The following is a 21,966-nucleotide window of genomic DNA, read 5'->3' on the forward strand; positions in this document are numbered from 1 at the left end:
TCAGGCAGCTTTTCGTGGTGCATTCTGGGACGTCCTGCGTCTGTGGAGGAGCTGCAGGAAGAACTTCAGTCTGACGGAGGAGGACGTGGCGTCTCCTGCGCGGCGTCCACACAGCAGGTGGCCCCTCACGCACTTCCTGAAGGTGGGGTCTCTGAGGCCGTAGATGATGGGACTGACGAACCTCGGCACGATCTGGACCATGACGAAGGAGGCAAAGACGATGTGGGCGTGGTCGTTGGGCCACAGGAGGAGCAGGGCTTGTTCGACCAGCGGCCTGACGTAGTTGAGCATGGTCAGCAGCAGCTGGAAGCCGTGCAGCAGGATCGTGTTTCTGGCCTTTCCACTGTCTGCTGCTGCTCCTTTGGCTGCAAACAGGATTCGGAAATACGTGAAGAAGAGGGTGAACCAGACCAGGACGAGGCAAAGGATGTTGGCGGCGGTCCTCTTCTCCAAGCCCTGTTTGTTTCTGAACACGTTGTCTCGGAAACACCAAACTCTGGAGTGGAAGAACTGCAACGGTTCTGCCGCCAGGAGGAGGAGCAGGTCCAGCAGGACGGACAGTCCGCTCGCCGCCCACATCAGGCCGATCAGGACGTAGGTCTTCCTCACCGTGCAGATCTGTGCGTGACGCAGAGGCATGCAGACGGCGATGTAGCACTCCGCCGCCATGACCGCCAAGTTCACCGGAGTGTTGAAGGTGGTCAATATGGCGACCATCAGCAGAACGATGCAGACGGACACAGAGACGGTCTGCAGGACGTACGACAGGATGAAGAGGACGGACGTCTGCATCAGCTGGATCATGTCGTTCATCACCAGATGGATGAAGAGGATGTAGCGAGGGTTTGAGTAGAAGATCTGGAAGACAAAGGAAGTAAACACAAGTTCGACTGAAAGTCCAAAGACACGAAACCGATTTTCAGACCAAAGCTGAGAAACTGTCAGACTCGGCAAGAATTCAGTTCCTTCTGTTCTACCTCTACATGCTGCCACCAGGTCCGTCAGTTAGCAGTCATGACGTGTCACAACTATGCAGATCTACGTGTCACTGACAGCAGCTGAGTGTTGGTGAAGGAGTCAGACCTGGTGTTTTCTGAAGGTGTGGACCAGAACACCGTTGATGTAGTTGATGGAGATGCAGAGACCCGAGACGATGAGGTTTTTCAATAGAGCTTCTCTCAACTCCTCCTCTGGTTTCCTGCCGGCCTCCACGGAGATGTTGAAGGACGACAAATTCATTTCTGCAGCAGCAGGTTTCTGCCTGAATATGACGACAAAAGCAGAACAAACAGGAAAAGCAAACAGCAGTGAGGACGAGTCCTTCAGGACGGACAGAACCATGGAGGACCAGAACGTCTGCAGAACAGAGGAGCGGGAAAACCCTGAAGCTGCTCAGGGCTGCAGCTTTTATAGCTGAGACTCACCTGTGTGTGTGTGTGAAAGTGTGTGTGACGGTGTGTGCATGTGTTTGTGTGTGTCTGTGACGGTGTGTGTGTGTGTGTGAGACGGTGTGGGTGTGTGACGGTGTGTGTGGGTGTGTGTTTGTTGTTGGGCCCCTCAAAGGGGGAATGCAAGTATGTGTGTGTGTGTGTGTGTGTGCGTGTGTCTGTGAGGGTTTGTGTGTGCATGTGTGTGTGTGTGCACAGGCGTGCTTGTAGGTTGATGAGATCATCCTAGTTGGAATGAAATCAATTGTGGACTCTGAAATGTGTTTTTGTGTGAATGTTGTGTTGTTTTGGTTTCAGGCTTTTCCATGGGGGGCCTCTGCGCCTCACAGAGACTTTTCTAAGCTAAGGTTCTTTAACTCGTTCCTGTCACCTGTCGGCCGTTTCCACCTGTGTCTGTGTCCAGGTGTGTCTTTGTTTTCCTGGGTCTCATGACTGAAGATCTCAGATCTCCTGGATTTTCTCACTTCCAGTCCGACTCTGTTAAGTTCTTTTGTGAGATCTGGATCCTCAGATCTGCTGGATTTGGACCCAAACATCCGGAGACAGGGGTCCCCAAATCCAGGCCTGGGGGGCCGGCCTCCTGCTGGTTTTCCAGAAACCCTGCCTTATCTGCTGCTGATTACCTGGATCAGGTGTGTTTATCCAATAAGGAGCTTCAACAGCTGGATGGTTGGACCCCGGCCCTCCAGGCCTGGATTTGGGGCCCCCTGTCCTAAAACGTGGATCTTGACAGCACAAGAGAAAGTGGTCCATCCTCAATGGGCTTCGTATCGGTAATTGAAAAAGTGAAACATGAACTCAAAAGGATCATGAATACAAAGAGTTCAATAGGAAAATACCAAACTGACTAAACTAAACTGGACATCCCTGCCCTTAGACCCCCCTTCTCTGTAGGGAAAAATCCTAAAAAACTGGATTCGGGAAAAAACCTAGAAACCTCAGGGGGGCCCACATGAAGGAGGGATCCTTCATGTGGGCCCCCCTGAGGTTTAACCAATCACATTTCAGCTGTCCTCTGTTGCCAGGCAGGGTCAGAGCCAAAGAGGCCTTCAGCAAGAGTTCTGAAGGTCCTGCGATGTGAATCACTGTCATTCATTTCCCACAACCAGTCAGATTGTGAGTTGGTGTCAGCAGGGCCTTCTAGCAGGCTTAGGCTGCGTCACAGTATTCAGAGCTTCTGATTGGACAGAAGTTTCAGGAAGTCACATGCAGCCTTGTCCAGTTTGACTCAGAGGAGAACTTTGGATGTGTCTCAGTTCAAACAGACTGACTGTGATGCATCCATGGAGGATCCAGCAGGAACGTCTCCCACTGATCTGGACTTCCTGAGTGAATCATGAAGCAGACGCACAGATCTGTGGTTGGACTGACCGTCCCCGTGTCCACTGCGTCTGTCCAGCTGACATTTTTGGCTCTAAAGCGGATTCAAACCTACAGAAACACAACTGGACAGACTGGAACGCCATAATCTACATGACGGGGGGATGGACTGTTCAGAGGACAGAGAGGAGGATGGATTTAGTCTTCAAGTCATCCCATTTATTGATGAGTACAAATGATGAATATCATAAATAATATTCCTGATGGATGTGGTTATTTCCTGTTCTGTGCTGCTGTAGCTGCATTAACAGATTTATTTACTGTTTAGTTCATTGCGTTTCTTTAGATTCATTGTGGCTGCAGGAATTTTGAATCTCCAATGCAAAGCTGGTTTCTGCTACGTAAAATAGTTCATGAGGGGTTGAGGGATTCAGACGTGGCACTACTGAAGGCCCGGGTGTGTAGCGGTCTGCCACTGGTTAAGGGTAAACATTGTTTACAATAGGATCATTATTGATAGATTAAGAAATCATCAATAGGAGCCTCTTTAAGTGATGCTAAAAGAACAAAAACAACATTTTAAATGAAAGTAAAACTGTTAAAAACATGGATTCTTGATCCTTTCATTTGAAAGGACCTTCTGCTCTGATGTTTTGCCCCCCGTCAAAGTCTTCTGCCCCCACCTCCAATAAAACTGTTGTAGCCCCGCCCCCATTCCGTCTTCCTAGCTTCATGGTATCTGAACATCCCTTCATTCCAGGCTGAATCTCCACCCGGATGAGTGCTGACCCGTGCAGGTCCTGCAGGGTTTGGGGTTGTCTGGGTCCATGGAGGCTTGTGCTGGTCTCGATCGCTGGCGTCCTGTCCAGGGTGTGTCCCGCCTTCGCCCAGCGGTAACCGGGACAGGCGATCCCAGCGGGTTAAGAAAATAGATGGATTGATTTTTCTACCCTTTGATCGAGTCCCTGAAAGCACCACGTCCCCAAAGCTGAGTCCCTGAGCGCCGCGGCCGACACTCGATTCACGGCGCAGGACCTCAGATCGCGTCTGTGCATCGATTGAACATTGAAACTGGACGCCCCTGAGCCGGACCGGATCCGGTGTGAACACTGCATGAAATTTAAAAACAGGGTTCTGCTCCCCGTCTGCTTCATCCCCCCCCCCCCCCCCATCCCACAGTGTTTGATGGACAGGTGTCTTCTGCTCATCTATTGTCAGGATTTCACCTTTGGATGTAATATTTGTCTTTCTGCAGATCTAGTATAAATGTTTCACAGCTTAAAATCAAAACCTGTTCAAATGAGCAGCTCTGCACTTGTATCCCCCACTTTCTCCCCCTCCCTCTTTATTTCTTTTTCTTCTGACCCCCCCCCCCCACACACACACACACACCTTCCTCCTCTCCCTCCCCTTTAATGAAAATAATATGTATTTATACTTAAGACAAAAAATGTAACAAATACATTAAAAAGAGGGGGGGGGGGGTTATACAAATGTACACCCCGTCTATCCAAAGACTCATAACCTCTTTTTGTGACAGTAAAACCTGTCCAACACAAAAGGCCTTCAGCTCGAATCTGTTAGCCCTCTAGGGGACCAGGTCTGGGTGTCCCTGTGCCGGTCCCCAGCCCGGGTAAAATACAGGGTTGTATCAGGAAGGACATCCGGGGTCCAAACCTGCCGAACCGCCAGTGGGAATGAATGAAAGCTGATTGGCTGCAACGACCCCTGAAGGGATTTGCTGAAAGGTGAACAACAAACTTTGGGGAAAGTGACTCGTTTGCTTCTGTTGTTAGGATCCTTTACTGATGTTTATCTGTGACGTTGTTTGTAACATTGAAAGGAACAGAGACGGACACGGAGATGACATCTGAGAATCTCGGAATAAACTCACAGAAACGGACTGAAGCTCCTGCTCTGCAGGAACTCACGGATTTCTGCAGCTCATTTGGTTTGTTGAAGCTGTTATTTTCCGTCACAAGAAACACATGAAGAACAAAGGTTCACGAGTCGTTCTGGTGCTAGCAGAGCAGATTTTTTTCTGGAGGTTTTTCTGATGGACCCGCTGGGATTTGTGGGAAAAGCAGAAGCAAGAAGAAAAACGTTCCAGAGAATCAAGGCAAGTTTATTTGTGTAGCACAATTCTACACAAAGTAATTCAAGGTGCTTCACAAAACACAAAAAAAGTGTTAAAATCACAATACATCATAGAAATAATCAACGTAAAATTTACTTTAAAAGACAATAAAAAATTTGAAAATTGATCTAAAAATAAAGGAAGGAAAGTACAGAAAAGTGCAGATAGGACCTTTCAGTCATATAAACGGGTAAACAGAAATGTTTTAAGTCTAGATTTGAACATGAACACAGAAGAGGCCTGTCTTACGCCTTCAGGGAGGCTGTTCCAGATTTTAGCTGCAGAATATTGAAACGCTGATTCCCCTTGTTTAGTTCTGACTCTGGGAATCAACAGGAGGCCGGCCCCTGAGGTCCTCAGAGTACGAGATGGTTCATATGGCACTAACATGTCAGAGATGTACTTTGGTGCTCGGCCATGGAGAGACTTGTACACAAGCAGAGCTGCTTTGAAGTCTATTCTTTGAGGTACAGGGAGCCAGTGCAGAGACCTGAGCACAGGACTGATGTGATCATACTTCCTGGTTTTGGTCAGGACTCCAGCAGCAGCATTCTGGATGTACTGAAGCTGTTTTACAGCTCGTCACAGTTTAACCTTGTTTTAACATTTGGGAGTGGGGTCATCTAGACCCACTAGACAGTGGGGTCATCTAGACCCACTAGACAGTGCTCTGAACCTTTTTTCTTCAATGATTTGTGATCTTCACTGGTGTCCATGGATTACATGAAATCTTTCCACCTTTATCCACCTTTGTCGGGGGGGGGGTCATCTAAGATAGCACAAGGGTTCAGAGGAAAAACGAACTGCTCAATAATAAAAAGATTCAAAAACGTCCTGGAGTTTCAGAAAAGGCTGTTACTCCTCTCCAAATATCTGTGAAGTATTAATATTACACACAAACACACAGATTATAAAGGGCAGATTTTAATTTCTTATTCTATCAAAACCACCAACTTTCCTGGGGTAGAAGCAGGTTTTTATCTGAAAGACCCAAACTAGCATGAAGTTGACCTGGTTTGGGGGAAATGCTTGTGGACTTGAACCTGCCTCTACGAGGACCTGCTCAGGGCTTTGTCTTTCTTGAGGGCAGCAGGGTCTTCTGCAGGTATTCTCTGAACATTTTGTCTCTCAGCCCGTAAAGGACGGGGCTGATGAGTCTGGGCAGAATCTGGATCAGGACGGAGATGACGTAGCGGATGGCCAGAGCGTCGTTGGGGAACAGGCTGCTCAGACCCTGGATGGAAATGCTGTGGACGTAGCTCAGCATGCACAGCAGCAGCTGGAAGCCGTGCAGCAGGACCGTGTTCCTGGCTTTCCTGGCGTTGGCGGACGCTGCCTGAGCTGCGAAAAGGATCCGGAAATAAGCGTAGAAGATCGACAGCCAAACAATCACCAGATAGGCGATGTTGGAAACTTCTTTTTTCTTTGCGAGGGCGGGGTCGGTGAAGACATTTGCCCACAAGCAGAAGATGCTGGAGCTGAAGAACTCTGCGGGGTTTGTGGCCACGAGGACAAAGACGTCAGGCAGGATGGTCAGCATGCTGAGGAACCACACCGCTCCCATCACAAAGTAGGTCCTCCTGACCGTGCAGACCTGGGAGTAACGGAGCGGAAAGCAGACGGCCAGGTAGCACTCCAGGGCCATGGCGGCCAGGGTCAGCGGGTTGTTGAGGTTGGAAGAGACGGCGATGATCAGCAAAACGATGCAGAAGGAGACATTGAGGGTGAAAACCACGTAACTTATGACCTGAAGGACGAGGAACAATGCCAGCATGATGATGTCATTGACGACCAGATGGATGTAGAGGATGTAGCGGGGGTTTGTGAAGAAAACCTGCAGGAAATGATGCAAAACGAGAGTGAAAACCCGCTCCAAAGCGCTGCGGCTCCATCCCAAGGTTGTCTGAGCGCGGTGAGGCGGCAGCACCTGGTGGTTCCTGAACGTGTGCACCAGAGCGCTGTTGAAGAGGATGATGGAGACGGACACAACCACAGTGAACACATTCTTGGTGATGGCTATGTGACGAGGGTCCCGGCTGACGGTGCTGCTGAGGTTCATACCGGCGTGGAGCCGTGCACGAGCCCCCCAAACATGACCTGTGGAGGGAATTCAGGAAAAGTTCCAAAGTGCAGCAACATTTCATCCGGATGCAAACAAATACATCTTCTGTGCCTAAGACCGTGAAACCGGAAACGGAGCAGCTCCACGTGAGGATGAAGCTGCAGAAACACCCGTCCCACGGAAAACGGCTCACAAATCTGTTTTTTTAGATTACAGAGTGTGAGCTTCAGCTTCACAACAACAACAACACAAACTCTGTAAACTGAAGGCAGCAAAAGTGTCTGCAGATCACCTGCAAACCCACAGAGGCTCACCTGCTGACGGTCAGAAGGTAACAGAGAAAACCACGCCTGAAATGGCTCTTTATAGTCGCAGACAAGCACAACACTCAGGATGTGTGTGTGTGTGTATCAGTGTGTGTGTGTGTTTTAGTGTGCGTGTGCTCCCACTAAGTGTGATCTTTGTGTTTGAGTTGCAGGGCGAAAACCTTTTATAATTTCAACCTTTTCCAGTTTTTTTATAATTTTCTAGACTCTGACACATCTTTCCAGAAGTTTTCTAAATCCTTTCCCACAGATTGTTCCACGTTTTCTAGAGCCTTTTCTTTTCTGAGATTTTCTCCAGAACTTTTCCAGAGTTTCTTTTTTTACATTGTCACAAGTTTTGTGGGTCTTTTACAGTTTTCCAAAGTCTTTCAGACCTTTTTGGGGGCTTTTTTTTGTTTCAAAATATTTCCAGAGGTTTGTGCATCTATGCACATCAACAACTAAAAGTGTGGGATTTTATCAGAGCAGGAAGAAAATCTGTCGAGCTTGGAAACCAAGCCTGTCCCCTGTCTGTGTTGTCATGGCGCCGAGTCCCGTCTCTGGCTTGGTCAGGTTTCTTCAGGCCTGTTTAGTGTCGCCAACATTCAGGAAAGTGTGGATGTTCAGGTGGAGGCTAACTGCTCACACACCTGAATGTGTGACCTTTGCTCCTACGTTGACCCCTCCCCTGGGCGGGAATCAGGTCCCGTTTTTTAGAGTTATAGAAATGAACCCGCTGTGGGGAGATGAGCCTCCCATTCTTGAGGCAGACACTGCACCACCAGGCCACTGAGCTGATGATATGTTTAAAACGGTCAAAACTGTCCCGGTTTGTTCTGTAAAAAGTATTTTATTGCATTTACTGTAAAACAAAACAGAGCCCTGAGACCATTTCTTTGCTCTTTTATTTTTGCATTTTATTGCTTCATTCCAACAAAATCCCAACAATGACTGTTCAGGAGCTCACAGTACTACTGTAATGAGTATCCGGATACTGGGATATTAGTGTTCTGTCCCCGCAGAAGTAGATTTAAATATTAGTGACATCAGAGATAGTAGAGAGCAAAAACACCTCAGGTGACGTCATTATGGCTGTAAAATGCAGAATAATGTTGGGTTTTGAGTTTGCAAACCAAACAAACTGAATGTCAGACTATGCAGGAGTAAATAACCTTCAAAGTAAAGTGCTGCTAAAGGCTCGGCTTTTCAAAGTAAAAGATGTGAGTGTTTTCTGGTCGTTCAGGTGTTGTTCAGGCGTCTTTATTTACTGGCGTCGATCTACTGGAAGTAGTTTCTGTCTTTCTGAATCTTTGTGCTTTTATTTGTTTGTTGATTCTGATCACCTGTTGTAAATGAAAGAATAAATGGTGATTAAATACAGAGGATTTTATTTTTCAATCATCCATAGACAAACATACAGCAGCTTTTCAAACGTAATATGTTAAAAAGTTTGAATCTTGGTTCCTGAATGCGATGGATGTCAGGAACCATCCACAGCCGTAGTTTACAGACTTTACTTTCGGCTGGCAGGGATCTGAACGCAGAGACAGTACCTGCTCAGGTACTTTCTGAAGGTTTTGTCCCGTAAGCCGTAGATAATGGGGCTTAAAAACCGAGGGAAGATCTGGATGATGACAAAGATGGTGAAATGCACGGATGCCACCCCCTGAGGGAACAGATATCTCAGCAGCTGCATCAACAGCGGCTGCAGAAATGTCATGGTGCACAGCAGCACCTGGAAGGCGTGCAGCAGGATGGTGCTCCTGGCCTTGGTGGCGTCTGCGTTTGCTGCTTTAGCCGTCAGCAGAACTCTGAAGTACGTGTAGAACAGTGTGAACCAAACCAACACAAGAAAAACTAGAAAGATAGCATTAGTCTTCTCTTTACTGTAGCTGCTGGGAAACACATTATCTCTGTCGCAGAAGACTCTGGAGAGGAAGAAGTGCTGCTGCTCCGTGGCTAAAAGGATGAAGACGTCGGGCAGCACAGACAGGGAGCTCACTGCCCAGATGAAGCCGATAAGGATGCAGGTTCTCTTCACCGTACAGATGTTATTGTAGCGCAGCGGAAAGCAGACGGACAGGAAGCATTCTGTTGCCATGACACCCAGATTCAGAGGCGTGTTGATGGTGCTGATGATGGCAGGGAGGATGAGGAGCAGACAGATGAAGACATGGATGGTTCCCAAGGCAAAGGCAAAGATGTAGAGAGAGATGCTGATGGTCAGCTGGATCATGTCGTTCAGCACCAAGTGGAAGAACAGGACGTACCGCGGGTTTGACCTCAGGACCTGAAACAGTGGCAGAGCAGAAACACAACGTTTAATGATGCAATCGGGTCATGAGACGGTCGGTTCAGTGCTACACTAAAACTCTGTTCATTGGCCTAAAGAGAAGTTAAATCTACTGTCAGAAAGTGAGGCAGACTGGCTTCACGCCTTCATTTCCCATCATTCAGCAGTAAAACAGGTTTGAGGGAAGGAAACACACGTGATGCCTGGTAAACGTGTGGACCATCACAGCGTTGACAGAGTTGATGGAGATTCCCAGAATGACAACAATCACATTCTTCCCAAGATCGGTAAAAAAGTTAGCTCTGCTCACACCCCCCCCCAGGGCCGTGACGTTCATTCCCGCCGCTGATGGAAGCAGAAGACAAAGCAGAAAATCACAACCAGACAGAATCCAACCAGAGTCATTCTGACAGCAAAACCTCTGACATGTGGGAGATGACGGGCTGCTGTGCCTCTGAGACGCTGCAGGAGAAGTCATCTGACCGCCGTTATCGCAGGAGCTTATATAGGAAACAGGGCGGGGCTTAAAGCCCATCCGAGCCCTATGAGGTCACACTGTTAACCTGGACCACACAGACTTCCTCTTTGAAGTTCTACACTCCAAGACGTTGGTTTGGAAATGAAAAATTCCGTTTCATTTCAATCTAACTGAAAGTTGGTCTTTTGAATCAGTCATGTACCAAACCTGACACCCCCCTTTGGGGTCACGGGTCTGCCGGAGGAGGATGCTCAGGGTGAGCAATGACCTTCTTTTAGCTGTGGATTCTGGAGCCTCCACTGTTCTAATTCTTTTAGATCTCACTGCTGCTTTGGACACAGTGGATCAGTGTTTTATTATCCAGACTGGAGCACTCTGTCGGTGTGAAGAGCACAGCACTCAGTTGGTTCAAATCTTATTTAGGTGGACGGAGTTTTTCTGTCCAAGTTGGACAGTTCTCTTCTCCAGAAGCTCCAATCAAGCATGGTGTACCCCAGGGCTCAGTTTTAGGCCCTCTTTTATTCTCGCTCTATCTGCTGCCACTGGGGTCCATTTTTAGGAAATATAATGTTTCCTTCCACTGCTGTGCCGATGACATCCAGATCTATGTTCCCTTAAAGTCTGGAGGAGCTGAACTTCCTCTGTCTGAACAAAAACAAGACAGAGGTGTTTGTTTTTGGAAAGTCTGACCTGCTGAAAGGCTGCTGTGGTGCTGTTGGCCCCCTGGCCCCCTCAGATGCTCCTTTTATTAGGAATCTTGGGGTAAACCTTGACAGGCATTTTTAATTTGACAGGCAGGTCAGTGCAGTAGTCCAGTCTAGTTTTTATCACTTGAGGCTAATAATCAAAGTTAAGCCATATCTTCCTCCTCATGCTGTGGAGCAAGTGATCCATGCTGTGATCTTCTCCAGACTGGACTACTGGAACTCTCTACAGTGGTATTGACCGTCTCTGCTCCGCCGTCTCCAGCTGGTTCAGGATTCGGCGGCCGGCCTGTTAACAGGGAGCAGACGGTGTGAGCGTATCACTCCACTGTTACACTCTCTTTGCTGGCTGCCTGTGTCTTTTAGGATCATTTTTAAGATTTTACTTTTGGTTTTTAAATGTTTGAATGGTCTGGGACCTCAGTATCTCTCTGAGCTGTTCCATATCGTCCACGTCGAATCCTAATGCTTTTAGTGGTTCCCAGGACTCGGCTTGTGACTCGGGGGGAGACAGAACCTTTTCAGTTGCAGGTCCTAAACTCTGGAACGTTCTTCCCTTCTCTGTGAGGTCAGCCAGAACCGTCAGTCATTTTAAGTCACTTTTAAAAAGTCATCGTCAGGCTTTTAACTCCAGTGAGCGGATTTAGTGGGTCAGCTTGTTAATCATTTTTTTACTGTTTTATTGTTTTATTGCTTTTATTTTTTCTTTATTGTATCATATTGTCTCTGATTTTATGTTAAGCACTTTGGTTGCCTCTGCTTAAAAAGTGCTATGCAAATAATAAATTGATTGATTGAGTGTTCAGTGGATTCAGGATTCTGATCCTAACGGACTTCAAAGGCTGACTAAGCCATCCAGCAGTTTCACCGGTTCCTCCTCAAAGCTTTCATGGCAGACTCTACCTCACCTTTCGTATGAACTTCAAACATGTCCAATTCAAGATGCTTCCAGCATCGCTGTACTTTGAGTAGAACCTTCTTGTCGTGGCAAACAGCAGTTGAAGTTCCTCCGTTGGTCCGGCACATGAAGCTGCTGCTTCTATGGAAGGCCGGCGTGGTGCACAAACGCTTGCTGTCCACACCTGAAGGCCTCCTTTGTGTGTGAATTTGTGTCAAATGCTGCTTTCAGGTCCAGCAGGGCGGGTTCAGACAGAGACCAGAACCTGCTGCTGTCAGATGGTGACGGTCTTGGTGCTGTGGCTGAGAGGCAGCTGTTCGTGTAGGGAATTATCAGACAGCGGCCCTGAGCTGCAAGAACTGTTTCTAGAACTTTAGATGAGGCAGAAAGTAGATGGAAGTTATTTGGAGGAAGCGGGTGGGCTCAGTGGGTCCAGAGGTGGACGGCTTGGATGTAGGAATGAGGCTGGAAGCAGCAGGAAGTCTCCAGAACAAAGCAGGAGCATCTTCAGAAGAACAGACTGTACAGATGTTTAACAGCTGTTTATCTCTTTGGTCGGTGGAGAATTACACAGCTTACATTTACTTTACGTAGTTTATATGCAATTATTACGTACTTCTTATGCAATTGTGCATGATTTTTGCCATGGCAAAAAAGAAAGTTTATAATCATTACCATCAGGTGTAAATGTTAGTCAAAAGGGGCGGGGCCTGTCCTGACACACACTGTTGGCTTCAAAAAGCTTCATATGCAGACATGAACACAATACAAATAACGCTCACACACACACATACTTATGCATTCAGACACACAAACTATTTGTTCAGAGCTGAGGTGGATGATGGGATGTAACAAGAAGGGGGGAGAGTGTCCAGCCATCCCCACACCAAGACCCCCGCCACAGCAGCAGCCAGAACCCCCCAACACAGATAGAGAACAACCGCCCCCCAGGCCAGGGCCAGCAGGACCGCCATGGGGCCCCCAGAGCCAGATAGCAGGGAGGCATGGGGGACAAATGTGTCTTTCCACGACCGTTCCACGTATGTCTAACAGACGTTTGAGACGTGAACCACCCACGTGCAACTTTTTTATCACGTGTGCGGCGCTAATATCACCTTCAAATTACGTAACTGACAAACAAATCACTAATAAATTGCACATAAAACGCACAATAATCCCACGGTTCATGTTCTACTTTGGTTTACGTGTTCTTTGCGTGTTTATTTGTACTTCTTCTGGTTTTAACGTGGTTCATTCCTGATACATCTGTGGAAATTTCACAAAAAGAACAGAACTTTTCTCACTTTTTCCACGTATATTTATTCATCTATGACTCATTTTCATCCATGCAAAATGCCCACATGTACATAGAGGCTGTGGGACACGGCCTTTACCGGATGTTAGACCCCTGAGGTGCACGTCAACCAAAACCTTCCAGTGCCTGAGCTCAGCTCCTTCCCTTCCTTAACCCATGCGTTACAAATGTATGTTTTGGTTGGTACTAAATACATATATATCATAAGGAGCAGTCAGTCAGATGCATTTTCAGGCCTTGGTCTGAACGCAGAGACAGTACCTGCTCAGGTACTTTCTGAAGGTTTTGTCCCGTAAGCCGTAGATAATGGGGCTTAAAAACCGAGGGAAGATCTGGATTATGACAAAAAATGCAAAGTAGATTGAAACAATCTGTTTGGGAAACAAGTCTCTGAAGAGCTGCAGTAGAAACGGCAGCGCGTACGTGGACATGCACAGCAGCACCTGGAAGGCGTGCAGCAGGATGGTGCTCCTGGCCTTGGTGGCGTCTGCGTTTGCTGCTTTAGCCGTCAGCAGAACTCTGAAGTACGTGTAGAACAGTGTGAACCAAACCAGCACAAAGAACAATATATGAGAAACGTTTCTCTTCTCTTTACTGTAGCTGCTGCGAAACACATTATCTCTGTCGCAGAAGACTCTGGAGAGGAAGAAGTGCTGCTGCTCCGTGGCTAAAAGGATGAAGACGTCGGGCAGCACAGACAGGGAGCTCACTGCCCAGATGAAGCCGATAAGGATGCAGGTTCTCTTCACCGTACAGATGTTATTGTAGCGCAGCGGAAAGCAGACGGACAGGAAGCATTCTGTTGCCATGACACCCAGATTCAGAGGCGTGTTCATGTTGCTGATGATGGCAGGGAGCATGAGGAGCAGACAGATGAAGACATGGATGGTGCGTAATGTGTATGAGAAGACGTGAACGGAGATGCTGACGGTCAGCTGGATCATGTCGTTCAGCACCAAGTGGGCGAACAGGACGTACCGCGGGTTTGACCTCAGGACCTGAAACAGAGACCCAAAAACATCAACAGAATCCATCCATCTTATTCACATTTTCTTTTCTAGATGTTTATTTCTATTGTATGTGAATCAAAGTAATATGTATATCATACCACATGTTACATATTAAAGGTATTTAAAATGCATGAAAAATGGAATCGACAATCAAGAAAAGCTCAAACATTACTGAGTAGAGTTTTTAAATGCTGAGAATACCCCCCACCCCCACCCAGGTTGTTTAATTTTTACTGCTTCGGGGGGGGGGGGCAGTCCAACGGCAAAGACGCTGCTCATAGAATACAGACGGAAAGTACTTTTACAGATAAAGAGAGTATTAATATTTGAAAACTCACAGGCTGTGAAAAACACTTTTTAAGAATAGAATAGAATAGAATAGAATAGAATAGAATAGACTTATATCTAAAGCACTTTTGTCAGGAAGACACATTACCGAAGTCAAACCAAAGACAGAGAGCTAGTAAAATCCAATATTTACTAAAAGTATAGAGGATGACTAAAATCAAGTAAAAACCTCTTCTGAATAAAAGTGTCTCAAGCCGGATTTAAAACACTCAGAGTCAGGCTGAAGCAGCAGCAACAGGACGGAGTTCCACAGATGAGGAGCGACAGCTTGAGAGGAGAGATCTTCTCCTTCTTCTACATTTGCTGCACAGATTTTATGATCATCATCTAAACTGAAGACTAAACCTCTGAAGTGGGCGAACACACACATGGTGCTTCCTGAACGTGTGGACCATGGTAGCGTTCACAGAGTTGATGGAGAGTCCCAGGATGACGACCAGCACATTCCTGCCCACATCAGTAAAAAAGGAGCCCGACGCATTCCCGCCCTCAGACGTGGCGTTCATGCCAGCAGCCGATGACGAGACGAACCGACAGAAATCCTGAGGAAACTCAGAACGACATCATCCTGACTCAGCTGGTCTGATGTGTCTGCAGGCCGTGCTGAAGAAGGGTTCAAAAGAATCACATGACCACCCCCCCCAGGCCTCAGAATACCTGATTGGCCTCTACAGTAACCCTGTTTCATTTGCAAATGTCCTCCCCCCCCCACTGGACTTAGGAGGGGGTGTTTTGATCATGCTGTAAATAAATGTATTTTGTCTTCCCTTGTGCTATCCTATGGGGTCCAGATGACCCCCCCCCCCCTTCCACTGACGTGTTCCCCCTACCATGACAAAGGTGGAAAGATTTCATGTAATCCATGGACACCAGTGAAGATCACAAATCATTGAAGAAAAAAGGTTCAGAGCACTGTCTAGTGGGTCTAGATGACCCACCTCCCAATGTTAACGTGCCTAGGATAGAACAAGGTTTACGTTAATGTTGTTGCTCCGTTGGACCGATGTAGCCTCTGCCTCGGTCTGGTTCTGTCTGATGTGTCTGTGGTTCAGTGGACTGGACTTGAACTTGGACACAAGCAGGAAAACTACTAGATGTGCGTGTTACTGAAGTGGAGTGAAAGGTTTTCCGAACCCGGAGAGTGAAAGGTTTTCCCAACCCGGAGGCTCCAGGACCCCCACAAATACTGCCTTTGATGAACACCAAAGCACTTTACTGAGGGTCTTCATGAATGAACATTATAATTATACAGATCAGCTTGACTGATGATCAGCTCTTCTTCAGTCTTCTCAGACAAATGAGACATAAACCTCAACTAAAACAGGAACACCTGTCCAGGTGGAAGCAGCCAGGAAGTGGGTTGGAGAGAGGAGCCACTCCCCGTAGAACAAGCAGGATGATGGGAAACCTCGACGGGAAATCATTTACACTGATGGGGATTCACGCATCAACTCGGATGTGAATTTGCTGCTGGACGCCTGTCTGAAAATGTGTTCATAAGCTACAACCGTCTCCTGCAGCCTGACCTGACCGGAAAAATGGCGACCGAATTGACTTTATTTGGTTGGAACTGGAAGCCAGGCATTTTCAATGGGTGACATCACACACCATTCATCCAGTTATGCATACGGTCAATGTTCCGGAGTTGGCGGGGTCTGTCCCGGCTGCTGTTTGGCGTAGGCGGAGTTTACTCTGGACAGGTTGCCGGTCTTTGGCAGGGCCACACACTCACATGTCACCTATGAAGCCTGTTTTTGGACTGGGGGAGGAAGCCAGAAATCCCACATGTGCACAAGGAGAACATGCAAACTGTCAGCATACATATAACTTTTAATCCAAACAAGTTGATCGTTGGATTTTTACAACTGCAGATGAAAAATAACAGCAAACCATGTAATTATTACCCCCCACAATCACACAGGAATGACTTGGTCAACCTTCTGACGGCTGGACACTATGCACTGATTGAGTGTAGATTAGCAGAGTTCAGTTGCGTCTGTTTTGGACAGATTCCAGCTGCAGTGCCTTAAACTGCCTCTTAAGGTGTTCTGACTTTGCAGAACAAATACCTCTTGAGGTACTTCCTCATGGTGTTGTCCCTCACGCCGTAGATGATGGGGCTGATGGAGCGCGGCAGGATCTGCACAATGATGAAGCTGGCAAAGAGCGAGTCTGTCTGGTTCTGTGGGAAGGTCTGCAGGATGAACTGGTTCAGCTGGGGGGCCGCGTATGTGGTGGTGCAGAGCAGCACCTGAACTGCATGCAGCAGAATTGTGTTTCTGGCTTTCTTGGAACTTTTGCTCGCGGTTTTTGCAGTAAACAGAATCTTGAAGTACGTGTAAAAGATAATGATCCAAACTATAACCAGATACACATAATAGGTGTAGTCTCTCTTCTTGATGGAGAGCGGATTTGGGAAGGCGGTTTCTCTGACACAAAAAACTCGGGAATGAAAAAATTCCAGCGGCTTTGTGGCCAGGGTGATGAACAAATCTGGAAGTACGGACACCAAGCTGGTCATCCACATCAATCCAATCAACCAGTTTGTCCTTTTGACCGTCCAGATCTGGGCGTGGCGGAGCGGCATGCAGATGGCGATGTAGCACTCCGCCGCCATGCAGGCCAGGTTCAGAGGCGTGTTCTCGCCGGTGAAGAGGGTGACCAGGACCAGGACGCTACAGATGGAAACGCTGAGTTGTTTGATGGTGTAGCTGATGACGAACAAGGAAATGGCCAGAATCAGCTGCATCATATCGTTGACCACCATGTGAATAAAAAGGATATAGCGAGGATTCGTGTTGAAAATCTGCGGGAAAAGTTCAGACACGTTCATTTGGGTTCAACAAATAACTGTTCAAATGTGACCGTTTCAGCTTTTAGACAGGTTATGGTCAGATTATAACATTTCTGTGGATTTCACAGACCTCCTTCCTTTTCTTCCAGTCTGACCTGCTTCTCGGAGTCGGACAGTGTTGTTCTTTTCTTCAGCTTCTCTTTTGACTCACACAGTTTTCTACAGACTGTTGGGCAGATTTGTGAGCACTGACCTGGTGTCTGGAGAAAGTGTGAATGAGACTGGCGTTGATGTAGACGATGGTGATCCCAACAGCCACCACCAGCACGTTCTTGGCCACGGCTTTGCCGAACGAGTCTGGATACAGAATCACAGACGTCGCGTTGACCGATGAAGAACTCATCCCTCCAGGAATAACGCTGCCTTCAAAAACATGTCACGTAGAAGAACGAATTCACAGACCGCAGACACACAAAAACCCAACATGAGCAAACCGCAGACAAAGACCACAGGCGTGTGATGTCACACATAAAAAATAAACACGGCTGTTTCATTTGAAGCATCTGTCAAACCATCAGGGCAGGAGGAAATCCTCATTTCCATTGATGGGAAGACCTCTGGTCTACAGGTAAACAGCAGCTGATCTTCAGCTCACCTGTCAGGCTCCTGGCTGCTCAGCTGCTTCTGCTGCTTTGTCCTCGGTGGAAGCTTCTCGTGTCTTTGCTCGCATTTGACTGCAGCCGAGATTCCCCTCTGACCAAAAACAGCAGCAGCGCAGAACTTTCTCAGTACAGAGTAGCTGCCCTCCCTCAGCTGTGGTGTTTAACCCTTTAATAATACAGTAGTGTCTTTAATTTACCAGTCAGAATCCCAACATCCTTGTTTCTAACTGTGAAGAACCTCGGACTGAGACAAACCTGCAGGCCATCCCTCAGCACAGCTGCTGAACTGAACTGAACAGAGAGGCTAACAAACCCAAACGCGGCCTTAAATCCCATTTACTCACAAACATCTGCAGACGGCGCCGACCGCAGAGGTCAGGGAGAGTCTGAAATATGAAAGCCAATGTTGAGAAACGCGATCGAACCCTTGATGGTTGAAGCGCTTTATCTTCATGTGATGCAAAAACCTCCAATGTCTGAAGAAACAGCAACAGCTGTACTTTGGGGGTTCTCTAAAACCCCCAGGTATATCCCATAAATATCTAGACATATACCATAAAACCTATTCCTGCTTCATAACGATGGTTCATCACAGCAGCTCAGGCAGATGGTTAACATTTACCGTCTTCATTGAACCTGACGCATTGAAGCGGCCCCTTCAGAGAAAAGCTCTGCCTTTATGTGCTGTTTTCAGGCCCCCACCCCTGCACAGTGTGTTGTTGTTGTGTGTTTTGTGTCATACTGTTGTGCTCTCTGACACCAAAGCGGTGCTTTCAGTCATCAGGTGAAGATCAACAGGAGATCCAGGCCTTCATGGAGAACAGGGAGGAACATTCAGTTCACCAGAGAGGACACCAAGAATCACCAGCTGACCCTCCTGGACTGTGGAGTCCTTGGAGGTGAAGAGGGTAACCTGCAAGTAGAAACCCATCCACGTGGATCAGAACCTTCGGATTGACTGTCACTCCAACACAAACTGGGAGAATCCAAACTCTGAACCACAGAGTCAATGAGTCCCGAACCCTCATGGAAGCCAGAAGACAGGAAGAGGTTCATCTCAGGTCTGAGAACCTGTGGAGAACCCAGATGGACCTTCAGCAAGCCATCATCCCTTACCAGGAGGAACACAGAGGAAGACTCCTTTGACGGAGCAGCCAACGGCCTTTAGCTGAACAACAAGCCTGTTTGGGGCAAACAGAATGCCCCTTCCCCTTCCAGAGGCTGGAAGTGACTCGACGTTTTTGGGACCTAAGCTTCACTCAAATCTGGATCCACCTCAGTGACGTCCTTGTTTTCTCCACCTGGAGAGATTGGAACATGGAGGTGAATGCTTGAGGCATTGAGGCCGCTCCTGAGGAAGGAGGTGCAGCACTTCGGATCAGGACAGACCCTGACGAGATCTCCAAAGTGAAACTCTGGAAAGACCTGCCAGCAGGAAGGAAGCAGAGCACTTTCTGGGTATTTGTGTGAGAGGCTATTCCACTTTAACTGCCCCATTGTTCCATCAGGAGATCCGAGGACAATAAAGACCAGTCACAAGACAGCCCTTCCTTACACTGCAGAGCTGCTGGACGCTTGTCCACAGGCAAAACCTGACCGTCTTTCACTTGATGAGGACCTTAGCGAGAAAGTGGCAAAGACATAATGCAGCAAAACATTCAGTACTGATGACCGCTATGAAAATGTGGGGCCTTGGCAGCAAAGGAGATCCAGGAGGACCGGAACAGGGCCATCCCTGGATCCACCTGGCTTTAGAAAGAATCAGAGGCAGAAACTCGGTCATCTTCCCTGAAAATAGTGGGGAAGACTCCTAATGAGAAACGGCTTCCTGTGCCGTCTGGTGAAGGAGGATCAGAAAACCGGAGAGCCGGTTTAGCCAGGGAGGTTTCTCAGGCCGTCTGAGGCTGGAGAGGACTTTAAAGGCCAGAAATGTCCCACAACATCCCGATTTGTGAACAGGATGATGAAGACCCCCACATCGGGACTCATCAGGCCCCTCCTGCTAGTTGCTGGTCTTTGTGCGTTTGTAGTTTTTTTTTTAATGAGTCCAGAAGGTGAAGATGGACTTTGGTGTCAGACTAACGAATGGTAAATGGCGTATACTTATGTAGCGCTTTCTACCCTCTTTCAAAGGCCCAAAGCGCTTTACAGTCACAGTCCCATTCACCCATGCACACACACATTCAAACACACACACACACACACAGTCACACACTGGTGGCGGCTCCGCTGCTGAACACTGGCACCAACCTCCCACCAGAGGCAAGGTGGGGTTCAGTGTCTTGCCCAAGGACACTTCGACACATGGGCGTGCAAGGCGGGAATCGAACCTGTAATATTACGATCATGGGTCGACCGCCCTACCGCTGCACCACGGCCGCCCCATGTTTTAGAATCACAGGTTTCCAGCTCCTCCACACTGGATGCTGTAATCAGGATGTGTTTTTCAGGTGTGTCCTGACCGTGCAGGTGGAGCAGGAGAAGCTGGAAAAGCTTCGATTTAGAGGAAGTCTGGTGAATGAATGTTCCTGTCGTGTTTCTTTAGACAGGGACGAGTGAATCTGCCCCAGAGGTTGATGTAACTTCAGGGAAGGGGTTGACAAACAAGCCTTCCTCTGCAGCCGCCTTGGGGACCTCCTGACATTTCCACTGATCTTCTGCGCCTTCAGGAAGCTCATCAGACTGCAGGACTCAGAGGAGGAAGGCGTCTCATCGGGCCTCGCTGGGCTTCACCGCCAAAGGTCAGCAGCACCCTCGGCGGGGGGGGTTGTTATGCAGAGCGGCATCAAAGGGATCCATTAGAGATTCTTCCTACAGAGCTGACTGTCATTAACGTCCACAGCTTTGTTTACAGGAATGATTGCAGCGGCTCAGGCTTTACAGACGGCCCAGCAGGGAGTTCAGACGCTTCCAAAACAAATATTCTCTTTGGACAGACTGTCGGGCGAAGCGGCGCCGACGGTCTCATGGCTGCATTGGATCATGAAACAAAAGAAAAAGAAACTTTTTGGATCAGAAATAGTAGATTCTGACATAAAAGGATGCTGTTGGTTTTCTAATGACACATATTCCTTTTCTTTGTGATTTTTCCACAGTTTCCTTGTCGGAAAAGTTTCTGACAAACAAAGTTTTTTTTTATTTCTAATCTTGACTCCACGAGCTTCCTGTGTGAACAGACTCTTTTCTGAAGCTGCTTCATACCTTTTTGGGTAACATGGATGCTGGAGCCTATCCCAACATCTGCCAGGTGCTCAGTTCCATCAGAGGGACACACAACCACACACTCATGGACACACAACCACACACTCATGGACACACAACCACACACTCATGGACACACAAAAACACACTTATGGACACACAACCACACACTCATGGACACACAAACACACACTCATGGACACACAAACACACACTCATGGACACACAAACACACACTCATGGACACAACCACACACTCATGGACACACAAAAACACACTTATGGACACACAACCACACACTCATGGACACACAAACACACACTAATGGACACACAACCACACACTCATGGACACACAAACACACACTCATGGACACACAACCACACACTCATGCATACACAACCACACACTCATGGACACACAACCACACACTCATGCATACACAACCACACACTCATGGACACACAACCACACACTCATGCATACACAACCACACGCTCATGGACACACAAACACACACTCATGGACACACAACCACACACTCATGGACACACAACCACACACTCATGCACACACAAACACACACACTCATGGACACACAACCACACACTCATGGACACACAAACACACACTCATGGACACAACCACACACTCATGGACACACAACCACACACTCATGCATACACAACCACACACTCATGGACACACAACCACACACTCATGGACACACAAACACACACACTCATGGACACACAAACACACACTCATGGACAGAACCACACACTCATGGACACACAACCACACACTCATGCACACCCAACCACACACTCATGCACACACAACCACACACTCATGCATACACAACCACACACTCATGGACACACAACCACACACTCATGGACACACAACCACACACTCATGGACACACAAACACACACACTCATGGACACACAAACACACACTCATGGACAGAACCACACACTCATGGAC

At 47.8% G+C, this 21,966-nt stretch overlaps 5 protein-coding genes across 5 annotated transcripts; all 5 read right to left on the reverse strand.

The window, feature by feature from the left end:
* Positions 1–1,239, reverse strand: LOC101174489 (olfactory receptor 4C5-like). Its single transcript, XM_023954676.1, has 2 exons — positions 1,116–1,239; positions 1–986 (listed from the first exon to the last, which is right to left on the reverse strand). Exons 1-2 carry the CDS (start codon positions 1,237–1,239, stop codon positions 1–3), a joined length of 1,110 nt encoding a protein of 369 aa, XP_023810444.1.
* A 4,497-nt stretch (positions 1,240–5,736) lies between these two features.
* Positions 5,737–6,978, reverse strand: LOC101174250 (olfactory receptor 11A1-like). The gene is made up of 2 exons (XM_004086191.3): positions 6,833–6,978; positions 5,737–6,739 (listed from the first exon to the last, which is right to left on the reverse strand). The coding sequence occupies exons 1-2, from the start codon at positions 6,962–6,964 to the stop codon at positions 5,969–5,971; spliced, it is 903 nt and encodes a 300-aa protein (XP_004086239.1). The 5' UTR covers positions 6,965–6,978; the 3' UTR covers positions 5,737–5,968.
* A 1,807-nt stretch (positions 6,979–8,785) lies between these two features.
* Positions 8,786–10,100, reverse strand: LOC101174006 (olfactory receptor 52R1-like). The gene is made up of 3 exons (XM_004086190.1): positions 9,992–10,100; positions 9,762–9,910; positions 8,786–9,562 (listed from the first exon to the last, which is right to left on the reverse strand). Exons 1-3 carry the CDS (start codon positions 10,098–10,100, stop codon positions 8,786–8,788), a joined length of 1,035 nt encoding a protein of 344 aa, XP_004086238.1.
* A 2,877-nt stretch (positions 10,101–12,977) lies between these two features.
* LOC101173771 (olfactory receptor 52R1-like) lies at positions 12,978–14,824 on the reverse strand. Its single transcript, XM_004086189.4, has 2 exons — positions 14,687–14,824; positions 12,978–13,958 (listed from the first exon to the last, which is right to left on the reverse strand). Exons 1-2 carry the CDS (start codon positions 14,822–14,824, stop codon positions 13,191–13,193), a joined length of 906 nt encoding a protein of 301 aa, XP_004086237.1. The 3' UTR covers positions 12,978–13,190.
* Positions 14,825–16,190: 1,366 nt separating this feature from the next.
* On the reverse strand, positions 16,191–17,515 carry LOC101173531 (olfactory receptor 187-like). Its single transcript, XM_004086188.3, has 2 exons — positions 17,366–17,515; positions 16,191–17,124 (listed from the first exon to the last, which is right to left on the reverse strand). Exons 1-2 carry the CDS (start codon positions 17,513–17,515, stop codon positions 16,357–16,359), a joined length of 918 nt encoding a protein of 305 aa, XP_004086236.1. The 3' UTR covers positions 16,191–16,356.
* Positions 17,516–21,966: the final 4,451 nt, after the last annotated feature.

This window comes from Oryzias latipes, chromosome 5 (genome assembly GCF_002234675.1).
Source record: "Oryzias latipes chromosome 5, ASM223467v1".
Classification (NCBI taxonomy): domain Eukaryota; kingdom Metazoa; phylum Chordata; class Actinopteri; order Beloniformes; family Adrianichthyidae; genus Oryzias; species Oryzias latipes.